Genomic DNA, 22,115 nt, shown 5'->3' with positions numbered 1-22,115 from the left:
GTTCTTTTTTTTCAGTTTATTCATTTAGTAGTGGAGTTCATTACTTAGCAGTGATAATCTGTGCACGGAAATCAACTGATTGATATTAAATAAATATAAAAGATTTAAAAAAAAAACAATCGTTTTCTCCAATATGAAGCAGGACAGCACCACCAAGTGGTGAATAATATAATATTGTCCATCTAGTTTGCAGAGTACTTCTCTGGAGAATCCTCTGCAATGTTAATCTTCACCTCTTGTGTCTCTTCATTTCTTCTAGATGTTTTGTTGTTAAAGGTCAGATATGAGTACACAAGTCCACCTGACATACTGCAAAGCAAAGCAAAAGATAAAAGCAATGAATTGTTAGGCCATGGAACATAATTGTTACTCTGTGCCTGTTACCTAGACTGACTAATGAGTACATCAACAGAATAACTTCAAATTAGATCAAAGATGCCTGATTTAACATTTTAGATATTAATAACACATTGACCAATCATATATCTGGAAATCTTTGAGCTTGCACATCCTTCTTTTGCTTTGGATTGGAGATACAAGAAATGTATTGAGGTAGTGACTGATCATTTAGTCGCATTAAACTCTTCTGACAATGTGTCAAATTTAGGTTCACTTGTGTGGATACTGAGTTTTCATGCGATTTAGCTGTGCACTGATAAAGTATTCTTATTAATTCTCACATACATTTAATTTTGGGCTCATACAATGCTGATGTGGAGCTTGATCCAGCAAGAACCCCTTCAAGTGAAAGAAGCCTAAATTGATCTTAGATACTATTACTTTTACTATAAGCTCCTAACAAAATATGCTAGTTGTAAACTGTTTAGAATTGTAAAAAATACAATAAAATACATTTGAATAGATTCTTACCAAATGCTGAGGCCCAGGAAGTTTGTCCAAGAGAACAGGTAGTCTCCACCCACAAAGATGCCAATAAAGGCTACTGCAACATTCTGAGGACATTTTATTTTTTATGTAATTTAAAGATGATCTTGTTAGCATAAATGTGAAGGATTAAAAAAAAACATAATTACTGCAACAAAGGAGGTTGTTATCATCTCAAAAACTTTTAAGAAAAGTTAAGCCATGGCAATATATGCATTTTGAACATTTTGCTCTTTTATTGTGAATTACTGCACTTACTTTATTTTATCCAATGATTGTCTATCAATACTTGCTACATGATGCAGAATCCAGATTGGAACGTTAAACATTTTCTAATATTAAAATAGCTACTTTGGAGATTATGCAACTTGGGCAAAGATGTACACTCTGTGTACTTTCTAGTCCAAAAATAGTATTCTTATTAGTGTTTTCTTACCTTTATTGCCCCAACTACTGTAGTGGTAAGCGCTGAATTATAATGGCTGCACAGGACTATGGAATACATCAGCACAAACCTGAAATAACAGACAGAGGCTTTTAAAACCGGGTAGGCTGAGGCAGTTATGGAAGTATGGAAGTATGACTTTTGGAGGTTCCAAAGAGGAACAACAATAATTGAAATGTTTTCAGTGAATTAAAGTGACAAACCCCATGATGCAGGACATGAGGAAACAACAAATAAATGTAGCTTCAACCCAGTCTTCAAATGTAACTGCCTGTGGATCAAAACATACAGGTGCTCATATAGTAAAAGCTTACAGTTTTGGGGCATATAAAGCCGAAATGGACTGGATACAGTCTCAATTACCTTGTGTAAGTCTCCAGTAAATGCACTTGCCAAGAGAGTTGGTATGACAATGATTAGTGAGTTGTAAAATAAAACACCATATTTCCCAAGGCCCTTTACAAAAAAAGAGGTAAAATATTAGATATAGTGTGAGTATAAATCTGTTAAAGACATACAGGTATGAGCTGTTAGTATAGTTTAACAACATTGTTTCTCCACAAAGTTCTTAAACTTGACATAAAAAAAGAAAAGTGAGCTATCAAAATCAATTTCAGTCAAAATCTTGCACTTCTTAAGAATTTATGACTGAGAAAACAAGCTTTACTGTGCAGTAATAAAATCCACTATAACCTCATAATATCAAACAAAATACACCCGCAGAGATGTTTAGCTGTTCTGAAACGACCAGTAAAAAATACAGAACGAATTGTCTCTATTTGTACAAAATGTGCAGGGAATGTTACCTCAGTGCCAAGTTTCTTCTTGGTGTACACACTGCTGGCAGCAGTGAAGGCGTCATTAAGCAGGATGAAAGTATAACCCTCCACATCGAAGGCCAGGTCAGAGCTAAAGGAGAGAAAATGACAGGGAAAATGACAGGGTTCCTGGCACTTTGATTATTTCTTAAACAATGTGTTTCCAATTCAAAATGAATCAGTTCAGAAAGTACCTTGCTGCAACCATGGCACCAAAGACTATGGCCACAACACTGTATATAAGTCGTTTTGGAAATGTTTTTCTGAAAAAGAAACAAAAAATGCATTTAGTGCAAAAATTGGACAGGAAGAGGAATCAAATTAGGACATCGCTTGACACTCTTTCTCTTTGTTGAACCACATCCTCTTCTCTCTGTGCGCTGAAAGCTCCTATCTTGACAAACTTGTTAAAAATCTCTCCATCTAACAGTGTCAAATGTTATGTAATGTACAATACTTTCATACCAAATCTGTCATCATTTCCTATAAGATCAATCATATGCTTCAGTGCTTCAAAGCTCTAGGGCTGCAACTAACGGTTTTCATTATTGATAAATCTGTCAATTATATTCTTGACTAATTGTTTTGTCTATATAATGTAAGAAAATAGTAAAAAATGTCTGTTATGATTCAAAGATGATGTCTTCAAATGTCTTGTTTTGTCCGACTAACAGACTAGAACCCAAAGATTTTCAGTTTACTATCATGTATGACACAGAAAAGCTTCAAATCCTCAAATTTGAGAAGCTGCAACCAGAAAATATTTGACATTTTTGCTTAAAAAAATGACTATAATGATTATTTGATTATCAAAATAGTTGCCGATTAATTTTCTACTAATCTACTGATCATTACAGTTCTACAAATCTCTAACAGTAAAATAAAAGGGGATAAAACATACCTTAATATATATACTTCCAGGATCATTGTCATCAATATTGTGAATTTCCGTAATACTGTAAACATGGGTAAGCTGTAAAAGACACAACATGTTTTTGGGAGACCTCATGAACGAGCTCCATGAAACTTGATCAAAATCTGCTAAATGAGATCACAGTCAAACTGGTGAAACCTGAGCTTTTTGGTGCTCGCCAGTCCTGTTATGTGGTTCCCAACATACAGCAGTGGAAGAGGGAAAATCTGGCAAGAACATAGAGGATCAAAATCAGATTTGATCTTTTTGAAAATAGAATGTAATTATATACTGAATGGTCAGGAAAAATTGGAAATCTTACTTTCAGGGGAATACTTTTGTCAAAATCTTGAAATTGGACTGTTTTTCTCTTTTTGGCAGCATAAAGGACAACAAGGGTGGTGATCATCTGAAAGGACCAAAATTATATCAGCTGAATGTTTGTGTGTCACCAGTGATGCAAGAAGTACTCAGATCTTAAGTAAATGTACCAATACAGTGATGTAAAAAATACTCCGTTACAAGTAAAAGTCCTGCATGAAAAATCCTACTTATGTAAAAGTACATAAGCATTAGCAACAAAATGTACTTAAAGTATTAAAGTAAAAGTACTTGTGTCATCCTTCTGACTGATATATTATTATATATGACATCATTAGATTATTGATACTGAAGCATCAGTGTGTAAGCAGCATGTTACTGTTGTCACATTGAACAATGGGAAGCGTTACATTAACGCAATTATTAGTGATTTTACATTTGCACATTACATGTACTGCTTATACTGTCTTGTACTGTGAACTTTTACATATTCCCGATCAATATCTTGTACAATTCAATAGCTCTTTTCACTTAGAATATATTTTTTCTATATTTATGATATTTCACATTTTAATTGTAAAATGTATTTATATAATTATATCACCTCATCTTTGTGGTAGTGGTGTTTTTCTCTTACTTTGTACAGGCACTCTTTTCTTTTCTTTGATTGTTATGCACCACAACACCGAGGCAATAAATCTGTTTCTGATTTTGCTGGAGGTGGAGCTAGTTTGAACTACTTTATATACAGTTAGCTAGTTTAGTCCAGTGGTTCCCAAACTAGGGGTGGGGGCCCTCCAAAGGGTCACAAGATAAATCTGAGGGGTTGTGAGATGATTATTGGGAGAGGAAAGAAGAAAAAACAAAAGTTCTGATACAAAAATCTGTTTTCAGTTTTGGGACTTTTTCTCTAATCCTTGATCTTTGGTGAAATATTGGATCATTTGAACATTTATTGAAATGAAACCATGTGAGAAGTTTAGAAGGAAAAATCACTATTTGGTGGAGCTGTTAACAACTCATAGACATCTGAAATGTGACCCCGACTACACACTGCTTTTTGTAAGACGTCAAAAGCCAAAAAGTTTGGAAACCACAGGTTTCATCTTGAACAATGTGTTGTATTTTAAAAGCTTGTTATATTATTCATTGTGTCAAATCTTCATCTGAAAAGTAATTAAGCTGTCAAATAAATGTAGTGGAGTAGAAAGCACTAAAGTACTAGTAATATTTCCCTCTGAAGTGTAGTGGAGTGGAAGTATAAAGTAGCATCAAATGGAAATAGCTACTCAAGTACAAATACATCAAAACAACAGTACATGAGTAAATGTACTAAGTTACTTTCCACCACTCTGTGTGATAGACAGACAGACAGACAGATAGAGGGTCTGGATCACTGACCTGGCCAATTCCCAGACACATGTAGGACGGAAACCTGCAGAAGCAACAAGTTCTTTAACCGACCAGACCAGAAAAAGTGACTCCATAGTGACAAACGGGAAATCAGCATATTATCCGGGTTATTCACAGCTTTTCTGTGTGTGTGTGCGATCTCCATCTACAGTAGGCTATATAAAGGAGCCGATGACAGAACATCAAAGCGCCACCCACCTGAAGCTCGTCAGCACCGTTTTATTCACCATAGTGATCAGAAACGAGCTGCCGGCGTAAAACACAGCAGAGGAAAACTTTAGCAGCCCGGAATGCTCAGCAGCTTCCTGGCAGGCCTGGTCAGACATCATCAGCTCCTTTAGAAGAAACCTGTCAGACTTTAAATTATAGTATATAGATATATGTATATTGTTTTTTTTGAAAAGGCGAGGTAATTCCTGGTGCGCTGCCTGTTTCTACTGGTATTTCCTGTAAACCAGTAGTGGACGTCCACACAGGAAAAGGGGAGAGATGGGCGGTCCTCACATTATTATATAATTCAGCAGGGGGGGGTCAAGCCTTTACAGTAGTGTTACTTCTTCGAGTTGTCAATCTACCTGGTAACGTTAAAAAAGATAATGAATAAACAATTAAACTTAAACTATAGTTAAGTGTAGGTATTTTTTTTTTAAAAAATACACAATTTCAGACTGTATTCAGACTGTTTTACTTACTAGTGATAACAACGTAAAAATACTCATAAATTCAAGTCCAGCAGTCGAAATGTCAAAGTAAAAGCAGAGAAGTATTAGAGGTAAAAAGTACTTGTTGGGAAGCATGCAGTGTCAGAGTGTTAACAGTTTGTGTAAATGTGCAGCATTTCTGTTGTTGTGTAGTTGAAGATACAGCAAGTCATTAAATAATATCAGTTTAACATGTTTTGTATGAAAACCTTTTTTCTGTTTGTTGCAAAAATCCATAAAGATAACTGTCAAGTAAACTCTCTTTCCACTTTATTTTGTGTGTAATGTTACACAAATACATACTTGAGTAAATTGAGGAAGTTTAATGGTGTGCAAAGCACATTTTCAATGCACTGATCTTTCAAAAGGTTGTGATCTGTTAATTACAATTATTGCTATTTGTTGCAGTACAGGGAGATGTTTGCTGTTGGTAAGTGTATATCTGAGCATTGAGGAGTATTTTAATGAAAATCACATTTTCTTATTTAAAGCCAAAACTGTATGAACTTTTGTATGGAGCATGTGTTCTACAGTCTTGCCATCAGCTCTATTGAGGAGCCTTTGATATGAGTTTGACATTTTTGACATGTTTTGTTCTTGAGTTAACATGGTGTGAACCTCTATCACAGTGATGACACAAACTATGTAGTCTATCGTACAGCACCGTGGCCACATATTACATACGAGCACTCTATATCCTTTTCAACTTCCGAGATAAAAAGTTGAATAATAACAAAATGCAGAAACCAGACCTCTAAGTGTAATCTACCTGACACATCAATGGATGTTTTTGTATGGACAAAGCCGCTGTGGTGCTGCACATAAATAATAAATAGATAAACATGTGTCAGGTTTTCTACATTCTTGCTCTGCTTCACTGAAACTTAAGAGGTGTCTTGTAGTCATGCCAAGTTAGTCACTGTCAGATAAAGAGTAGTCATCATTCTTCATCATGCTTCAGAGGGCGAGTAGGAAATGCTATCTCTGTGAAACTGTGCTGTGCTGAAACCACATCCACTGGTTGGAAGACAAGCTGGCTATGTGAAAGTAGTTTGCTGGAGTCAACAGTCTGTTTTCATGATGCTGCTGCCAAGACATCTGTCTTTAAAAAAACATTTAAGACAAATAAATATGTTATAGGAAACATATATTTTATGGGGCATTTACAGAGTCAAGTGCTGTAACAAGTTATCTGACAGCCAATACAAGCTTACCAAAGAAAGGAAAAGAAAAATGCGCAACTTTGGAACCAGTTTCCTGAGTGAAAGTCTGGAAGGAGGAACTTGTACTTTGAGGGGGGGTGAGGATGTGGAGACTGGCAGCTGTGCCAAGTGCATAATAAGAAAAGCATTTTCTTTTCTTTCAGTTCGCGTGACACCATGTATGAACAAAGTCACTCTGGCACACCTGAGGAATTTACAGGGTGAGGAGTTTGGATAAAACATCAGAGATAAAATCACTGCATTGTTAAAGTACATTCCCATGCTCACCAAACCTTTGTTTACTAAAAGTCTCTCCACTAGAGGGAGCTGTTTCATTAGACCTGTGAAGCCTTGAGCTGAAGATAACCACAAGCACAACTTTCTCCCTCTGTGCCTAGAGCTTTACTCTCAGCAGTCTGACAGTTTCTTTTATATTAGAGGTACCTTTTTTTTTACTGTCTGTTTTTCTACAACACATTGAAAAAAAATAACATTCACATTCATTTTCAGACAAAAAAACCCCCCAACATGTTGCCCTTTGAGGCAAATTGAGCCACAGCCAAACCTTTCTGACAGCTTCATAATAGATCAAGCTGTTGGCAGGAGTCACGGCACAGCTGTGACATGTTTCTATGCGCGTCTGGCACCATCTTTGTTTGCTCGATGTATTTTCTTACACTATAGGTGAGGTCATAGAGCCTGACTGTCTGGATTTGACATCTGCTCTCTGCTGATGGAGATAAACAATCGACTAGTGTGGTAAGCAGTGCAAGTCAGTGGTGGAAGAAATACTCAGAACTTTTACTGAAGTAAAAGTAACAATACCATAATGTAAAATACTCAATTGCAAGTAAGAATTCTGCATTTAAAATCCTACTTATGTAAAAGTTTTAAAGTATTATCAGTTAAAAGTATTACTCATTTTGCAGAAAATCAGGCTGTGACTGATATAACAAATAAAGTCATCAAAGTATATTGTTAATACTGATGAGTCAATGCGAAAGCCGCTTTAGTGTTGTACCTGCTCAAGGTGGAGCTAGTATGAACTGCTTTATGAGTCACAAGATAAATCTGAGGGGTGTTGAGAAGATAGATTCGGTAAGAAAGAAGAAAAAATACAGTTCTGCTACATACATTTGGATGAATTTTTCAGAACTTCTCTTTAATCTTTGCATTTTTGTGAAATATTGGAGCGTTTTACCTCTTTGGGGCTCAAACAGTTATTTGAGACCATGTGAGGGGAAATGTCGCTTTGGTGGAACTGCAAACAACTCAAAAGACATCTGAAACATGACAAAGAGACAAATATACACAGATTTTTTATAAAGGGCCCACACGCCAAAAGGTTTAGGAACAGCTGATTTATAATACCACATTTAGAAGCTTATCATTATGTTATTCTATGTAAAATTTTAATCTGAAAAGTAACTAGTAACTTTAACTGTCACATAAATGTAGTGTAGTAAAAAGTACAATATTTTCCCCTGAAATGTAGTGAAGTAGAAGTGTCAAGTTAAGTACAAGTACCTTAAAATTGTACTTAAGTACAGGGCTAAGAGTTGTCACAACTTTTTGTCGGTTTTTACACCGCACAGAGGTTGCCAACATTCAGAGACAAGTCAGGTTGAGTTACATTTCATCACTGGTAAGTGTATAATCTCTGTACGTTCAGGACTATTTGATTTATTATCATTGGAGAAACCTGCTCTCATCTGAGTAAACATATAAATTATGAGGAAGTTTTATCATCATTTGAACAGCCGTGTGACTCGAAAGGCAGATTAAAGTAAATTGCTGGAGGTGGTTTTTCTGCCCCTTTGATGGGATGAATAACTCACTATCTTAACAGCCTGATGCCTCAGGTCTTAACCTGATTAATAGCTTGATGTCAGTGACTCTGAATGGAGTACTGCACCGGTGGATTTCTGTTCACTTTTGAGTTTACTGTGTCTTGTTATTAACACATATTTCATCTGACTCTGTCACCGCCACTTTTGGATTTTGAAAAGATGTCACTTATGTCCCAAAATTACTACATGAACATGGTAGTAGCGGGAATTACAGTAGGGATTTACACAAGAGCAACTGACTAATTGTTCATGAATGAAACCTGGAAGGCTGCACGATACTGCAGGCAGTGTCTGTTGCTGCCTAGTGAAGCATATCTTCTGGCTTTCTGTCAGTCTTGGATAATGTAAATGTTGATTACCATTGCTCTGCAATACTAGATATAAATACATCTAAACCTTTAAGTTGGGCTGCAGAGCACGTTTTATGAGGAAAGGAGGCATTTCATTGAAACAATTTTATTTTTAGAAAAAGCAAAAACTTAAAATTGAACTCACAGCAGCCGATTACAATATTTTATTTAAGCAAGTAGAAATAATCATCCAATAATAGGAGTAAGAATCAAATTTTGCCCATCTTAACAACTTTAAAAGGCTCAGAGGTGAGAACTTAAACAGAAATTGAACATTGGCTAACAACAGAAAGCGGGCAAGATGTTTTTACTCTAACAGTCCCGAAAAGTGCAAGACAGCATCTCAGTGTCATTAAAAGGAGTACATGTATCATTAACTTTGGAATGAAACCAATCAAATCAAATCAAATAGATGAGCTCAGTTAAGCCTTCCAAATGTTTTTACAGCTGTATGTTGGAGCTTGTCTCAATGAGAACAGTCATGACAGAGGAGAGAGCGGGGTCAGGGTTTTGATCATCAGAGGACAAGATCGAACAAAGAAAGTCAATTTTACTTTCATTGATAGAAAGCTCGAGAGTTGCATCTCTAAGGGTACGTTACAGTATTTTTCAATTTCTTGGATATATATAAAGTTCCTTCTATAGTCTTTGAGTGCTCTCATTGGTCAGTCTAGTGTTATGACAAAGAATTAACACGGACTATCTCCATTAAATTAAACTCAGCATCATCTGACTGTGTTTCCTGGCGTAGTTAGAAAACAACCAGCACCAAAGAATGTCCCTGTTGTTTACATTATTTTGACCACACAGATATACTTGTATTTTATTTTCAAAAAGCAACATTGTTGTGACCAAAACGTCTCTCTCGATAGTTTGATTACATTTGAAGGCACACCCAAAAAATGAAATAAAATGAAACAAATAAACAAACAAAATATGACATTTTATAGAGATTTATTTCACTTTTAAGGAGTTAAATCAGGATATTTTGCATAATTGACAAAAAGAAACAAACAGGATAGCTTCTGTATGTTGCAAGTTCTTGAAAACACCAACTGTGGAAACCCTGGTAACAAATATCAAATATCAAAGGGAAAGACTTTCTTTTTTACTCCACAACTCAGTAAGTTGCTCTGCGCTTGTTCTGTGTCATCTGCCGCTGAATCCATGTCAGATGTCTCTCCACCTTGGGATGAGCACATATGGGCTTAGCCATGCCCTCTACGTAAAGTCTATGGACCCACAAAGAAAGAAAGTTTCAGTTTTAGATAATTGCAAGGATATACTATAAACAGTACTGTGCAAACGTTTTAGGCTCTGTTTACATTCTTATCCATCAGTTAATTGATGGGAAAAAAATTATTTGTAGCATTATTTTTCAAAGCATCCTCCCTTTAGGAAGGAGAAACAAACTTCAGGCACTCATGCGTGGAGCAGGAATAAAAAACACCAGGATTAAGTTAAAAACCTTTATTCAATCATGGCTACTTGCAATAAAAAATGACCAGTTTTGACCTTAAAGGTCTTCATCAGGGGACAAAAGGGTGAACAAATATCAAGCAAACAGTACTCAAAAAGCATTCTGCACAAAAATGGAAAATAAATGACCAAACCAACATCAAAATTACATACGTCAAATCATCTCCAAGACACTCAATTACTTAAAATATATGACCATATACATGAACTCAAATACATCTGTACAAAAAATAAGGTCTGTATGTTTAGACCCTCTCTATCTTATGGTGTTTGAGAATGTTTTTTAATGTTTTAGGATCTAGAGGTTTACCTTTACTCTTAGTGTCTAAAACTTCTGCACAGTACTGTATATGTATGAGCATAATGAAACCATAAAATAAAGGCATTAACTAATGTGAACACTGTATCTGCATGCTCTTTTTGGCTGTCTTTGTCCCTCACTAGGTATAGACAATGAAATCTACTTCAAAATCACTTCAATCATTTAGCTTATTGTTGACCTCAATCACTTACATCAGTGCAGAAACGTCACAGGCACCGTTGCTTTTCTGCACCTCCGTTCTTTGAACCTTCTTCAGGATTCGTATAGGAATGATCCTTCTTGCCTTGACACAGCATTTTGGGATGCCAGCTACAATTTGGGATTAAAATCCATTGTAAAAAAATAAAATAAAATAACAGAATATGGTTATCAATAATAATTATATTCCTAAATGTGTTCAAGAATGATAACAAAAAAGACAAATAAACTTATATCTCCCAAAAGAAACTTTTTTCAGCATTGAAGAAAAACTTGAGAATTGATCTTCCCATTATTGCTGCTTAGCTTTGTACAAAACAATTTCAGTAGTTTACCTTTTTTCTCAAGAGCACCACATACTATATGGGACTTGTTGGGTTTGACAGAGAATAAAAATAAAACAATGATAACTATGAATTTTTATGCTCGACAACTAAAAACTGAACAGGACTGAAAGTTTTTGGTTGAGCAGTCATGGCTGCACATTGCCAGTTAAATTGATTGGAAACATCGGTTGAAAGTCAACATGTTGAAACAGGTTTAATATTATCCCTCTCATTTAAGGTTGTAAACCTAAAATGCAGCTACATGAGCCAAATACTCTACATCTCATACTTTCCCTTCAACACACAAATAAATGAACACAAACATGAACTCAGCTACTGTTTATAACAATACAAAACTAAACTTATTCAGTTAAAGTCAATGTCATGAAACTGGGGTCTTTACCGTCAGTGGTGGTGATGGCCAAAGCACACAGACACACAATCACGAACACAACTTTCAGATCCATCCTGGCAGAGAAAATGATGGGAGGAAATCTTGTCCTCGCTTTTTATAGGCTTTTACCAGCCTTTACTTTCACTTTGAGTCTGGTATGCTCCGCTCATGCTCCAACAGGCTCCAACAGGTTTAATAAGCTCGCTTTTAACGAGATTGATTGACAGATACCTGATGAAAGCTCAGCATCTGCCACACCCAGAGTCACGAACAAAGGACATAATACAGGTCACAGGTTAAACAATTATGGTCAAATGGTAGCAAAAAGCAAAATGATGCAAAACGATGATCAAACATCAGTGTGTAAAGGAAAGAGAGAAACAAGACATTGATTTCACTGTTAAAAAACTATTCATTTTCTTCTGTTAATAACCATTTTTTGGCAACAGTTTGGAGTAATGATTAGAAGAACAATCCTTCAACCAGAGCCTGTGTTCAAACATCTGAAGCATTTTCCCTGTTCACACTGAATCCTGACCATCCCTCACCTGCTCTGCATTGGCTGACCCTCACCTTCGACAAAAAATAAGGCAAAAGAAATCTTATTTATTTATATTATTCTGCAACATAGTCCTCAAATACTTGTAAAGAAAAACAAACAAACAAATAAATAAATGCTTAATTGATATAAATGAACCCAAAGTTGACAAAGATAATGACATTTCAGGTGTGGCTTCCAAACAATGTTGCATGTTGTGAAATTTTACAGAACATGCAAGCCATACAATATGATGAGTGAAAAAACAATCTAACTTTGGGGGAATTTTTCTGGTTGCACAATAATAGATTGATTTCCTTGGTGTTTATTTTGAAACTGTAACAAATGAAAACATCATCTGTATACTATTTGGCTTTCATTTTTAAGAACAATAGTCTGCTGAATGGATTTTCACAGAAGACATGTTGACATGTCACAGTAGGTAAAGCAGAGGTGTAATCGAAATTATGGAAGGCTGAATTCCATTTAGCTAATTAAGTTTCAGTTTCCTGGTATTGTGCGTGTCAGCTGCACTGTCATGGCTCAGTGAGACACTTGAATAGAAGAAAATCATCGTTAATGTTACTGCTTTTCCTACTGTGACAGGTCAACATGTCTGTTGTGAAAAAGCTCTATTGACAGCTCACTCCAACTCTTTTGTACTGTGTAACCTGTTATGTTGCTAGACTGGTAATTTCGTCTGCCTCATTTCATTTCAAAACATCACACAGGTTACTGTTAGATAGATCATTTTGGGTGACTTCAACTGTAAATGAATTGGTTTCAAAATGAGCTGAGCAGTAATCTACAATAACTCAGCCATACAAAAATGGGTCATTCTGGGCTCCAAAATGGTCAAAAAGTCATAAAATAGTATTTCTGCTTATTCACTGCACCATAGACTGTAAAAAATATGGAAGTGCCACCGTGTGTTAGATAAGTGAGTATGACATTAAAAAACTATGCATACATGCATACTATGCATGCACATGAAAAATCTTCAAAAATAAGTGTACGAAATAGGCCTGTAACTCCACAACAATAGACAATGCAACAGACAGAATGGCAAGGTGCCCACTCCCGAGACCATACACAGCCAAAACAACATCATTTCAAAAAAGAAGCAGAAAACAAGCTCCAGAGTGATAGAGCTTGATTGACAGATTGATTGACAGATACCTGATGAAAGCTCAGCATCTGCCACACCCAGAGTCACGAACAAAGGACATAATGCAGGTCACAGGTTAAACAATTATGGTCAAATGGTAGCAAAAAGCAAAATGATGCAAAACAATGATCAAACATCAGTGTGTAAAGGAAAGAGAGAAACAAGACATTGATTTCACTGTTAAAAAACTATTCATTTTCTTCTGTTAATAACCATTTTTTGGCAACAGTTTGGAGTAATGATTAGAAGAACAATCCTTCAACCAGAGCCTGTGTTCAAACATCTGAAGCATTTTCCCCGTTCACACTGAATCCTGACCATCCCTCACCTGCTCTGCATTGGCTGACCCTCACCTTCGACAAAAAATAAGGCAAAAGAAATCTTATGTATTTATATTATTCTGCAACATAGTCCTCAAATACTTGTAAAGAAAAACAAACAAACAAGTAAATAAATGCTTAATTGATATAAATGAATCCAAGTTGACAAAGATAATGACATTTCAGGTGTGGCTTCCAAACAATGTTGCATGTTGTGAAATTTTACAGAACATGCAAGCCATACAATATGATGAGTGAAAAAACAATCTAACTTTGGGGGAATATTTCTGGTGGCACAATAATAGATTGACTTCCTTGGTGTTTATTTTGAGACTGAAGCAAATGAAAACATCATCTGTATGCTATTTGGCTTTCATTTTTAAGAACAATAATCTGCTGAATGGATTTTCAGGAATTCCATTTAGCTAATTAAGTTTCAGTTTCCTGGTATTGTGCATGTCAGCTCCACTGTCATGGCTCAGTGAGACACTTGAATAGAAGAAAATCATCATTAATGTTACTGCTTTTCCTACTGTGACAGGTCAACATGTCTGTTGTGAAAAAGCTCTATTGACAGCTCACTCCAACTCTTTTGTAAATGAATTGGTTTCAAAATGAGCTGAGCAGTACTCTACAATAACTCAGCCATACGAAAATGGGTCATTCTGGGCTCCAAAATGGTCAAAAAGTCATAAAATAGTATTTCTGCTTATTCACTGCACCATAGACTGTAAAAAATATGGAAGTGCCACCGTTATGTCACCCATTGGTTTCTGAAGAGTGGTTTTGAAGCTCAAAATGGGCAGCTCTGGCTGTCGCCATCTTAGCAGTGCCTGACTCCATCTCCTGGATAATCCAAAACAAGCGGTAACCCCCGGGGCTGAAAAATGAAGCCAACGCGGAAGTGCCAAAAACTACAGTTCTTCAAATGGCCACTTGAGGCTGGCTCCAAAAGCGAGTCAACCCCCATAGACCCCCATGTTAAAATGTCCAACTTTACAGCAGAAATAAACACATTTGCAGCCTGGTACAAAAAAACAGTTTTGGTCTCTATACCTAATTTCCCCTTTCATTTCACCCTTATTAAACTGTAAAGTTATGTATAATTAAGGGCATGGCTGCTTTGAGTGACAGGAGGTGCCATAACAGGTTATGCTAGCCGCTAGCTGTCTGCCAAGCGTCACCTCAGCTATTTCGAGTCCATGTTTGAGTCACTGAACCTGACCTCTCAGCTGTGTTTGTGGTGTTTGTGTCTTTTGAAGAATTTTCCATGCAAATATCGGGCAAATAATATGGCTTGCTGTGCGGTGAATTGTACTAACAGACCGTCTGAGAAGTCTGTGCTCAAATTTTTTTAGGTGAGTGAAATTCTAGTATTATTTTATTTATATGTTAGCACTTGAAGTGGCAAAAAATCTTAAATTCATGTTCTTCCTTCAACCCCTATTTCAATGTCCTATTGTTTTTTTTACCACATAAAGAATACAGGTGCAGTATATCAGACTTGCAGCCTTGTTTCTGAGAAGAAATCCAGAGAGAGTTCATTGTTCACTGTTGCTTTGAATTTATCGCAAAATAAACAGAGGACAAGATCGAACAAAGAAAGTCAATTTTACTTTCATTTATAGAAAGCTCGAGAGTTGCATCTCTAAGGGTACGTTACAGTATTTTTCAATTTCTTGGATATATATAAAGTTCCTTCTATAGTCTTTGAGTGCTCTCATTGGTCAGTCTAGTGTTATGACAAAGAATTAACACGGACTATCTCCATTAAATTAAACTCAGCATCATCTGACTGTGTTTCCTGGCGTAGTTAGAAAACAACCAGCACCAAAGAATGTCCCTGTTGTTTACATTATTTTGACCACACAGATATACTTGTATTTTATTTTCAAAAAGCAACATTGTTGTGACCAAAACGTCTCTCTCGATAGTTTGATTACATTTGAAGGCACACCCAAAAAATGGAATAAAATGAAACAAATAAACAAACAAAATATCACATTTTATAGAGATTTATTTCACTTTTAAGGAGTTAAATCAGGATATTTTGCATAATTGACAAAAAGAAACAAACAGGATAGCTTCTGTATGTTGCAAGCTCTTGAAAACACCAACTGTGGAAACCCTGGTAACAAATATCAAATATCAAAGGGAAAGACTTTCTTTTTTACTCCACAACTCAGTAAGTTGCTCTGCGCTTGTTCTGTGTCATCTGCCGCTGAATCCATATCAGATGTCTCTCCACCTTGGGATGAGCACATATGGGCTTAGGCATGCCCTCTACGTAAAGTCTATGGACCCACAAAGAAAGAAAGTTTCAGTTTTAGATAATTGCAAGGATATACTATAAACAGTACTGTGCAAACGTTTTAGGCTCTGTTTACATTCTTATCCATCAGTTAATTGATGGGAAAAAAATTATTTGTAGCATTATTTTTCAAAGCATCCTCCCTTTAGGAAGGAGAAACAAACTTCAGGCACTCATGCGTGGAGCAGGAATAAAAAACACCAGGATTAAGTTAAAAACCTTTATTCAATCATGGCTACTTGCAATAAAAAATGACCAGTTTTGACCTTAAAGGTCTTCATCAGGGGACAAAAGGGTGAACAAATATCAAGCAAACAGTACTCAAAAAGCATTCTGCACAAAAATGGAAAATAAATGACCAAACCAACATCAAAATTACATACGTCAAATCATCTCCAAGACACTCAATTACTTAAAATATATGACCATATACATGAACTCAAATACATCTGTACAAAAAATAAGGCCTGTATGTTTAGACCCTCTCTATCTTATGGTGTTTGAGAATGTTTTTTAATGTTTTAGGATCTAGAGGTTTACCTTTACTCTTAGTGTCTAAAACTTCTGCACAGTACTGTATATGTATGAGCATAATGAAACCATAAAATAAAAGCATTAACTAATGTGAACACTGTATCTGCATGCTCTTTTTGGCTGTCTTTGTCCCTCACTAGGTATAGACAATGAAATCTACTTCAAAATCACTTCAATCATTTAGCTTATTGTTGACCTCAATCACTTACATCAGTGCAGAAACGACACAGGCACCATTGCTTTTCTGCACCTCCGTTCTTTGAACCTTCTCCAGGAATCGCATAGGAACGATCCTTCTTCTCTTGACACAGCATTTTGGGATGCCAGCTACAATTTGGGATTAAAATCCATTGTAAAAAAATAAAATAAAATAACAGAATATGGTTATCAATAATAATTATATTCCTAAATGTGTTCAAGAATGATAACAAAAAAGACAAATAAACTTATATCTCCCAAAAGAAACTTTTTTCAGCATTGAAGAAAAACTTGAGAATTGATCTTCCCATTATTGCTGCTTAGCTTTGTACAAAACAATTTCAGTAGTTTACCTTTTTTCTCAAGAGCACCACATACTATATGGGACTTGTTGGGTTTGACAGAGAATAAAAATAAAACAATGATAACTATGAATTTTTATGCTCGACAACTAAAAACTGAACAGGACTGAAAGTTTTTGGTTGAGCAGTCATGGCTGCACATTGCCAGTTAAATTGATTGGAAACATCGGTTGAAAGTCAACATGTTGAAACAGGTTTAATATTATCCCTCTCATTTAAGGTTGTAAACCTAAAACGCAGCTACATGAGCCAAATACTCTACATCTCATACTTTCCCTTCAACACACAAATAAATGAACACAAACATGAACTCAGCTACTGTTTATAACAATACAAAACTAAACTTATTCAGTTAAAGTCAATGTCATGAAACTGGGGTCTTTACCGTCAGTGGTGGTGATGGCCAAAGCACACAGACACACAATCACGAACACAACTTTCAGATCCATCCTGGCAGAGAAAATGATGGGAGGAAATCTTGTCCTCGCTTTTTATAGGCTTTTACCAGCCTTTACTTTCACTTTGAGTCTGGTATGCTCCGCTCACAATGAGCTGGTGGCACAATAATAGATTGACTTCCTTGGTGTTTATTTTGAGATGCTAGACTGGTAATTTCGTCTGCCTCATTTCATTTCAAAACATCACACAGGTTACTGTTAGATAGATCATTTTGGGTGACTTCAACTGTAAATGAATTGGTTTCAAAATGAGCTGAGCACAATGAGCTGGTGGCACAATAATAGATTGACTTCCTTGGTGTTTATTTTGAGATTGAAACAAATGAAAACATCACCTGTATACTATTTGGCTTTCATTTTTAAGAACAATAATCTGCTGAATGGATTTTCAGGAATTCCATTTAGCTAATTAAGTTTCAGTTTCCTGGTATTGTGCGTGTCAGCTCCACTGTCATGGCTCAGTGAGACACTTGAATAGAAGAAAATCATCGTTAATGTTACTGCTTTTCCTACCGTGACAGGTCAACATGTCTGTTGTGAAAAAGCTCTATTGACAGCTCACTCCAACTCTTTTGTAAATGAATTGGTTTCAAAATGAGCTGAGCAGTACTCTACAATAACTCAGCCATACAAAAATGGGTCATTCTGGGCTCCAAAATGGTCAAAAAGTCATAAAATAGTATTTCTGCTTATTCACTGCACCATAGACTGTAAAAAATATGGAAGTGCCACCGTGATGTCACCCATTGGTTTCTGAAGAGTGGTTTTGAAGCTCAAAATGGGCAGCTCTGGCTGTCGCCATCTTAGCAGTGCCTGACTCCATCTCCTGGATAATCCAAAACAAGCGGTAACCCCCGGGGCTGAAAAATGAAGCCAACACGGAAGTGCCAAAAACTGCAGTTCTTCAAATGGCCACTTGAGGCTGGCTCCAAAAGCGAGTCAACCCCCATAGACCCCCATGTTAAAATGTCCAACTTTACAGCAGAAATAAACACATTTGCAGCCTGGTACAAAAAAACAGTTTTGGTCTCTATACCTAATTTCCCCTTTCATTTCACCCTTATTAAACTGTAAAGTTATGTATAATTAAGGGCATGGCTGCTTTGAGTGACAGGAGGTGCCATAACAGGTTATGCTAGCCGCTAGCTGTCTGCCAAGCGTCACCTCAGCTATTTCGAGTCCATGTTCGAGTCACTGAACCTGACCTCTCAGCTGTGTTTGTGGTGTTTGTGTCTTTTGAAGAATTTTCCATGCAAATATCGGGCAAATAATATGGCTTGCTGTGCGGTGAATTGTACTAACAGACCGTCTGAGAAGTCTGTGCTCAAATTTTTTTAGGTGAGTGAAATTCTAGTATTATTTTATTTATATGTTAGCACTTGAAGTGGCAAAAAATCTTAAATTCATGTTCTTCCTTCAACCCCTATTTCAATGTCCTATTGTTTTTTTTACCACATAAAGAATACAGGTGCAGTATATCAGACTTGCAGCCTTGTTTCTGAGAAGAAATCCAGAGAGAATTCATTGTTCACTGTTGCTTTGAATTTATTGTAAAATAAACATAATAAAAATAAGATGTAGTTATTTCAGTGTCCTTAATATTTAACTGTAGGGTTGCAGATTGCATTCACCAGCAGACGCATTTACAGGGCTGAGGCTGAGGTCAAAGACAGTATTTACTGTAACCCACTCTCTCCCAGATCTGGGGAGGATGCACACTTTGCTTACAAACATAAATGTGAAAAAAAGAAGAAAAAATCTGTAAATCACAGAAATAAAAATAAACTTAAATGTGGCTTCTACAGCCATAATTAGCAGGTATCGATGTTTGCAGTCACCATACCTGGCTTTTTAGCTTAGCTCATTCAATAGCTAACTAGCCAGCTAATGAATTAGGCTTGGGTTAGCCTTTGAGCAAGACGCCACAGATATTAAACCGGCATGCACTGAAGTCAAAACATAACGGAGAAGTGTTAGAATTTAGGGCGATAGTATGGAACAAAAGTCGTCTGTGCGAGGTTGGAAAATAAAGGTCCATCACGTTAGTTAGCTAACATTATACAATGTTAATGTTAAACTTGTCATATGGGCAAAATAACGTTAATATAGCCTAACGTTAATGCTAGACTTGTCTAGGTACATTAAAAACTAGTTAACTGTGCGCAACTGCAATTAGGAGTGTGTAATTTAAAAATATTAATGTCACATTTCAGCATGGTTCTAGAAATAACGTTAACCTAGATGTTGCAATATGTTACTGGTTGAGCTGGAGTTGGTAATTAATATAAAATTTGACAGCCAACGAATTAATATCATTACTGAAACAGGCGTTTTAAGATTATTACACTCCAGAAACTGACTGATTGTGATCGGCTGTGGGCTGAAACATTGACACATAACGTTACGCCTGCATTTCAGGAGGAATTGTGCGAAGTAGCTTAACATTTACTAAGACTATATTGAAAGTTTGATATTGATTAATGTGTTGCTATGTGTGACTACAGTGAAAACTAAGCTTGTCTGTTGCATTCAATTTCTTTTTTTTTTCATTGTTGTCCTTAACACTTAGAGAACCTATTAAATTTATATCAAGTGTGTGTTACATAAGTGAGTATGACATTAAAAAACTATACATACGTGCATACTATGCATACACATGAAAAATCTTCAAAAATAAGTGTACAAAATAGGCCTGTAACTCCACAACAATAGACAATGCAACAGACAGAATGGCAAGGTGCCCACTCCCGAGACCACACACAGCCAAAACAACATCATTTCAAAAAAGAAGCAGAAAACAAACTCCAGAGTGATAGCAGAACATAGCTTACCTCTTTTGTTTTTCCTGTTGGTAGTCCAAAGGTCATAATAAGCATACATTTCACAACAAAACCCCAGCCAATTGCTCCCCGACCACAGCGTGTTGCTCTCCGATCACAGCTCACTGAGCCTACCGGTGTTGGTAAAAAAAGTTGTCAGTTTGTGGGTTGGGTCAGGTTTGGGTGGTTTATTAACACGTATTTGTGCGGTGTGGATTGGCTCTCAGCGCAGCAGGACCCTCTGTATGTGTGTTTGTGTGTGAGCAAGCGAGCACATGTACATACATCAGTGGGGTGGGGTGGGGGGTGGGGCTGACTGAATGGGAATGAGAGATGCTTTACTGAAACGCAGTGTGAAACACAATGTTAGAGATCTTTTATGTAATTATGAGAAGTGTACGTGAGAAAAAAGACATCACCTGCAGTAGTCTTGTGCTGTGAGCACATGTGCGAGCACCAGGACGTTGACTGCAGCTCATTGAACGGCCACAGATGTCACTAATGAGAAGCAATTGAGCTTACAGTCACGTCTATTTCTTTGATCTATAGACTTTTTATCATTTTTACCATCAACCATAGTTTTCATCTTCAGTTATTGACTCCTGTGTTTTGTCCCCCGTCAGATTAAGGCTGAACAAATATATTTAAAATGTAATGTAGGCTACAGTGACACTTTTCCCGCCCTGACTCAGGCTCTTTTATTTTTTAAAAATAAATGTGCACCGTCTGCATACACATGCATTAATATCTCTACGTCCACTGGATTAAAATGGAGGCTGTGCCTTTTATTTACCTGTTGCCATGGTGAATCGTAGTATCGGAACTCCATGCTTTCTCAAACAGACTTGTTGTTAGTGTAAAACAAAACCAAAAAGGTAATGCAAAACAAAAAAGGAGCCACCACATGAACAAAAATATGTTTTTCCCCAATTGTTTATTTATACATTGAGAAATTAAAGGGGACATATTATGCTTTTTGAGGTTTTCTGTTATTTATATACTGTTATAATGTCGGATATCTATGTTAAACATGGTCAAAGTTCCAAAACTCGAGGTTAATGTATGTAGAAATGCTCCCTGCAAGTCAAAACGCGGGGCTTCAACCTGCTCTAAACGCTGCATTTTTGATGTTTTTTTCTACTTTGCCAACAAGCTGACGGCGGCTCGTCACGCATACCCATCGATAGTAGTCTGTTCTATAGCCTTTGTTGCTAAGGTTGTTGCTAAGGGTTTTTCCATGTGTTGTTTGCTTTGTCCACTCTCATATTTTGGATCAGATTCTGGCTCCAATATGTACAGATGTATTTAAGAAGTTGACATTTCAAGTAAAGAACGAGATAAAGTAGTGACATCTTACTACTACAGTTTGTTTCATGGTTTGTATATGTAACCTCTGGAGCGGCTGAAAGTCTCCCGAGAGGCAGTTTCCAAGAGCTGGCCAATCAGAAGAGAGTGAGCTCCTTGGGAGGGGGGGCCTTAAAGAGACAGGAGCTTAAACGGCCTGTTTCAGATAGAGGCTGAACTGAGGGGCTACATAAAGAGCCATTATAAGATAAATAATGAGTTTTTTGAACTGTAAATCATGCAAATATATTTCAGTAGAACCCCAGATTAAAAATATAGACCTGTCAATGTGCATAATATGTCCCCTTTAAACTATGTAAATTTAAAAACTGGAAAAACCAAGATGTTCTAAAACTTCTAGCCAGTAGTGTATAATCTGCATCACTGCTGCAACATGGGCTAGAAACAAATAACTATACAGTGTGCAATACAGTGATTTGAAACTC

General features: G+C 36.5%; 2 protein-coding genes across 2 annotated transcripts; both read right to left on the bottom strand.

Moving 5' to 3' along the window:
- Position 1: 1 nt before the first annotated feature.
- On the bottom strand, positions 2-5,261 carry slc35d2 (solute carrier family 35 member D2). Its single transcript, XM_042420292.1, has 12 exons — positions 4,994-5,261; positions 4,784-4,817; positions 3,384-3,470; positions 3,221-3,288; positions 3,050-3,121; positions 2,343-2,411; positions 2,137-2,239; positions 1,694-1,786; positions 1,534-1,601; positions 1,322-1,400; positions 871-953; positions 2-309 (listed from the first exon to the last, which is right to left on the bottom strand). The coding sequence occupies exons 1-12, from the start codon at positions 5,122-5,124 to the stop codon at positions 183-185; spliced, it is 1,014 nt and encodes a 337-aa protein (XP_042276226.1). The 5' UTR covers positions 5,125-5,261; the 3' UTR covers positions 2-182.
- Positions 5,262-9,945: 4,684 nt separating this feature from the next.
- Positions 9,946-12,232, bottom strand: ccl27a (chemokine (C-C motif) ligand 27a). The gene is made up of 3 exons (XM_042422084.1): positions 11,627-12,232; positions 10,891-11,008; positions 9,946-10,130 (listed from the first exon to the last, which is right to left on the bottom strand). Exons 1-3 carry the CDS (start codon positions 11,688-11,690, stop codon positions 10,019-10,021), a joined length of 294 nt encoding a protein of 97 aa, XP_042278018.1. The 5' UTR covers positions 11,691-12,232; the 3' UTR covers positions 9,946-10,018.
- Positions 12,233-22,115: the final 9,883 nt, after the last annotated feature.

Source organism: Thunnus maccoyii, chromosome 9, assembly GCF_910596095.1.
Source record: "Thunnus maccoyii chromosome 9, fThuMac1.1, whole genome shotgun sequence".
Classification (NCBI taxonomy): domain Eukaryota; kingdom Metazoa; phylum Chordata; class Actinopteri; order Scombriformes; family Scombridae; genus Thunnus; species Thunnus maccoyii.
The sequence above is the reverse complement of the archived record's forward strand: the minus strand, read 5'-3'. Positions and strand labels throughout refer to the sequence as shown.

Excerpts from the sequence above, each read along its gene's own strand:
- slc35d2 (XM_042420292.1), bottom strand. The coding sequence starts at position 5,124 with ATGATGTCTGACCAGGCCTGCCAGGAAGCTGCTGAGCATTCCGGGCTG. Across the intron at positions 2,240-2,342 it reads GGTGCCATGGTTGCAGCAAG|CTCTGACCTGGCCTTCGATG; the intron begins GTACTTTCTGAA and ends TCTCTCCTTTAG. Across the intron at positions 310-870 it reads TTCCTGGGCCTCAGCATTTG|TATGTCAGGTGGACTTGTGT; the intron begins GTAAGAATCTAT and ends TTTGCTTTGCAG.
- ccl27a (XM_042422084.1), bottom strand. The coding sequence starts at position 11,690 with ATGGATCTGAAAGTTGTGTTCGTGATTGTGTGTCTGTGTGCTTTGGCC. Across the intron at positions 11,009-11,626 it reads GGCCATCACCACCACTGACG|CTGGCATCCCAAAATGCTGT; the intron begins GTAAAGACCCCA and ends CCCAAATTGTAG. Across the intron at positions 10,131-10,890 it reads TGTGACGTTTCTGCACTGAT|ACTTTACGTAGAGGGCATGG; the intron begins GTAAGTGATTGA and ends GTGGGTCCATAG.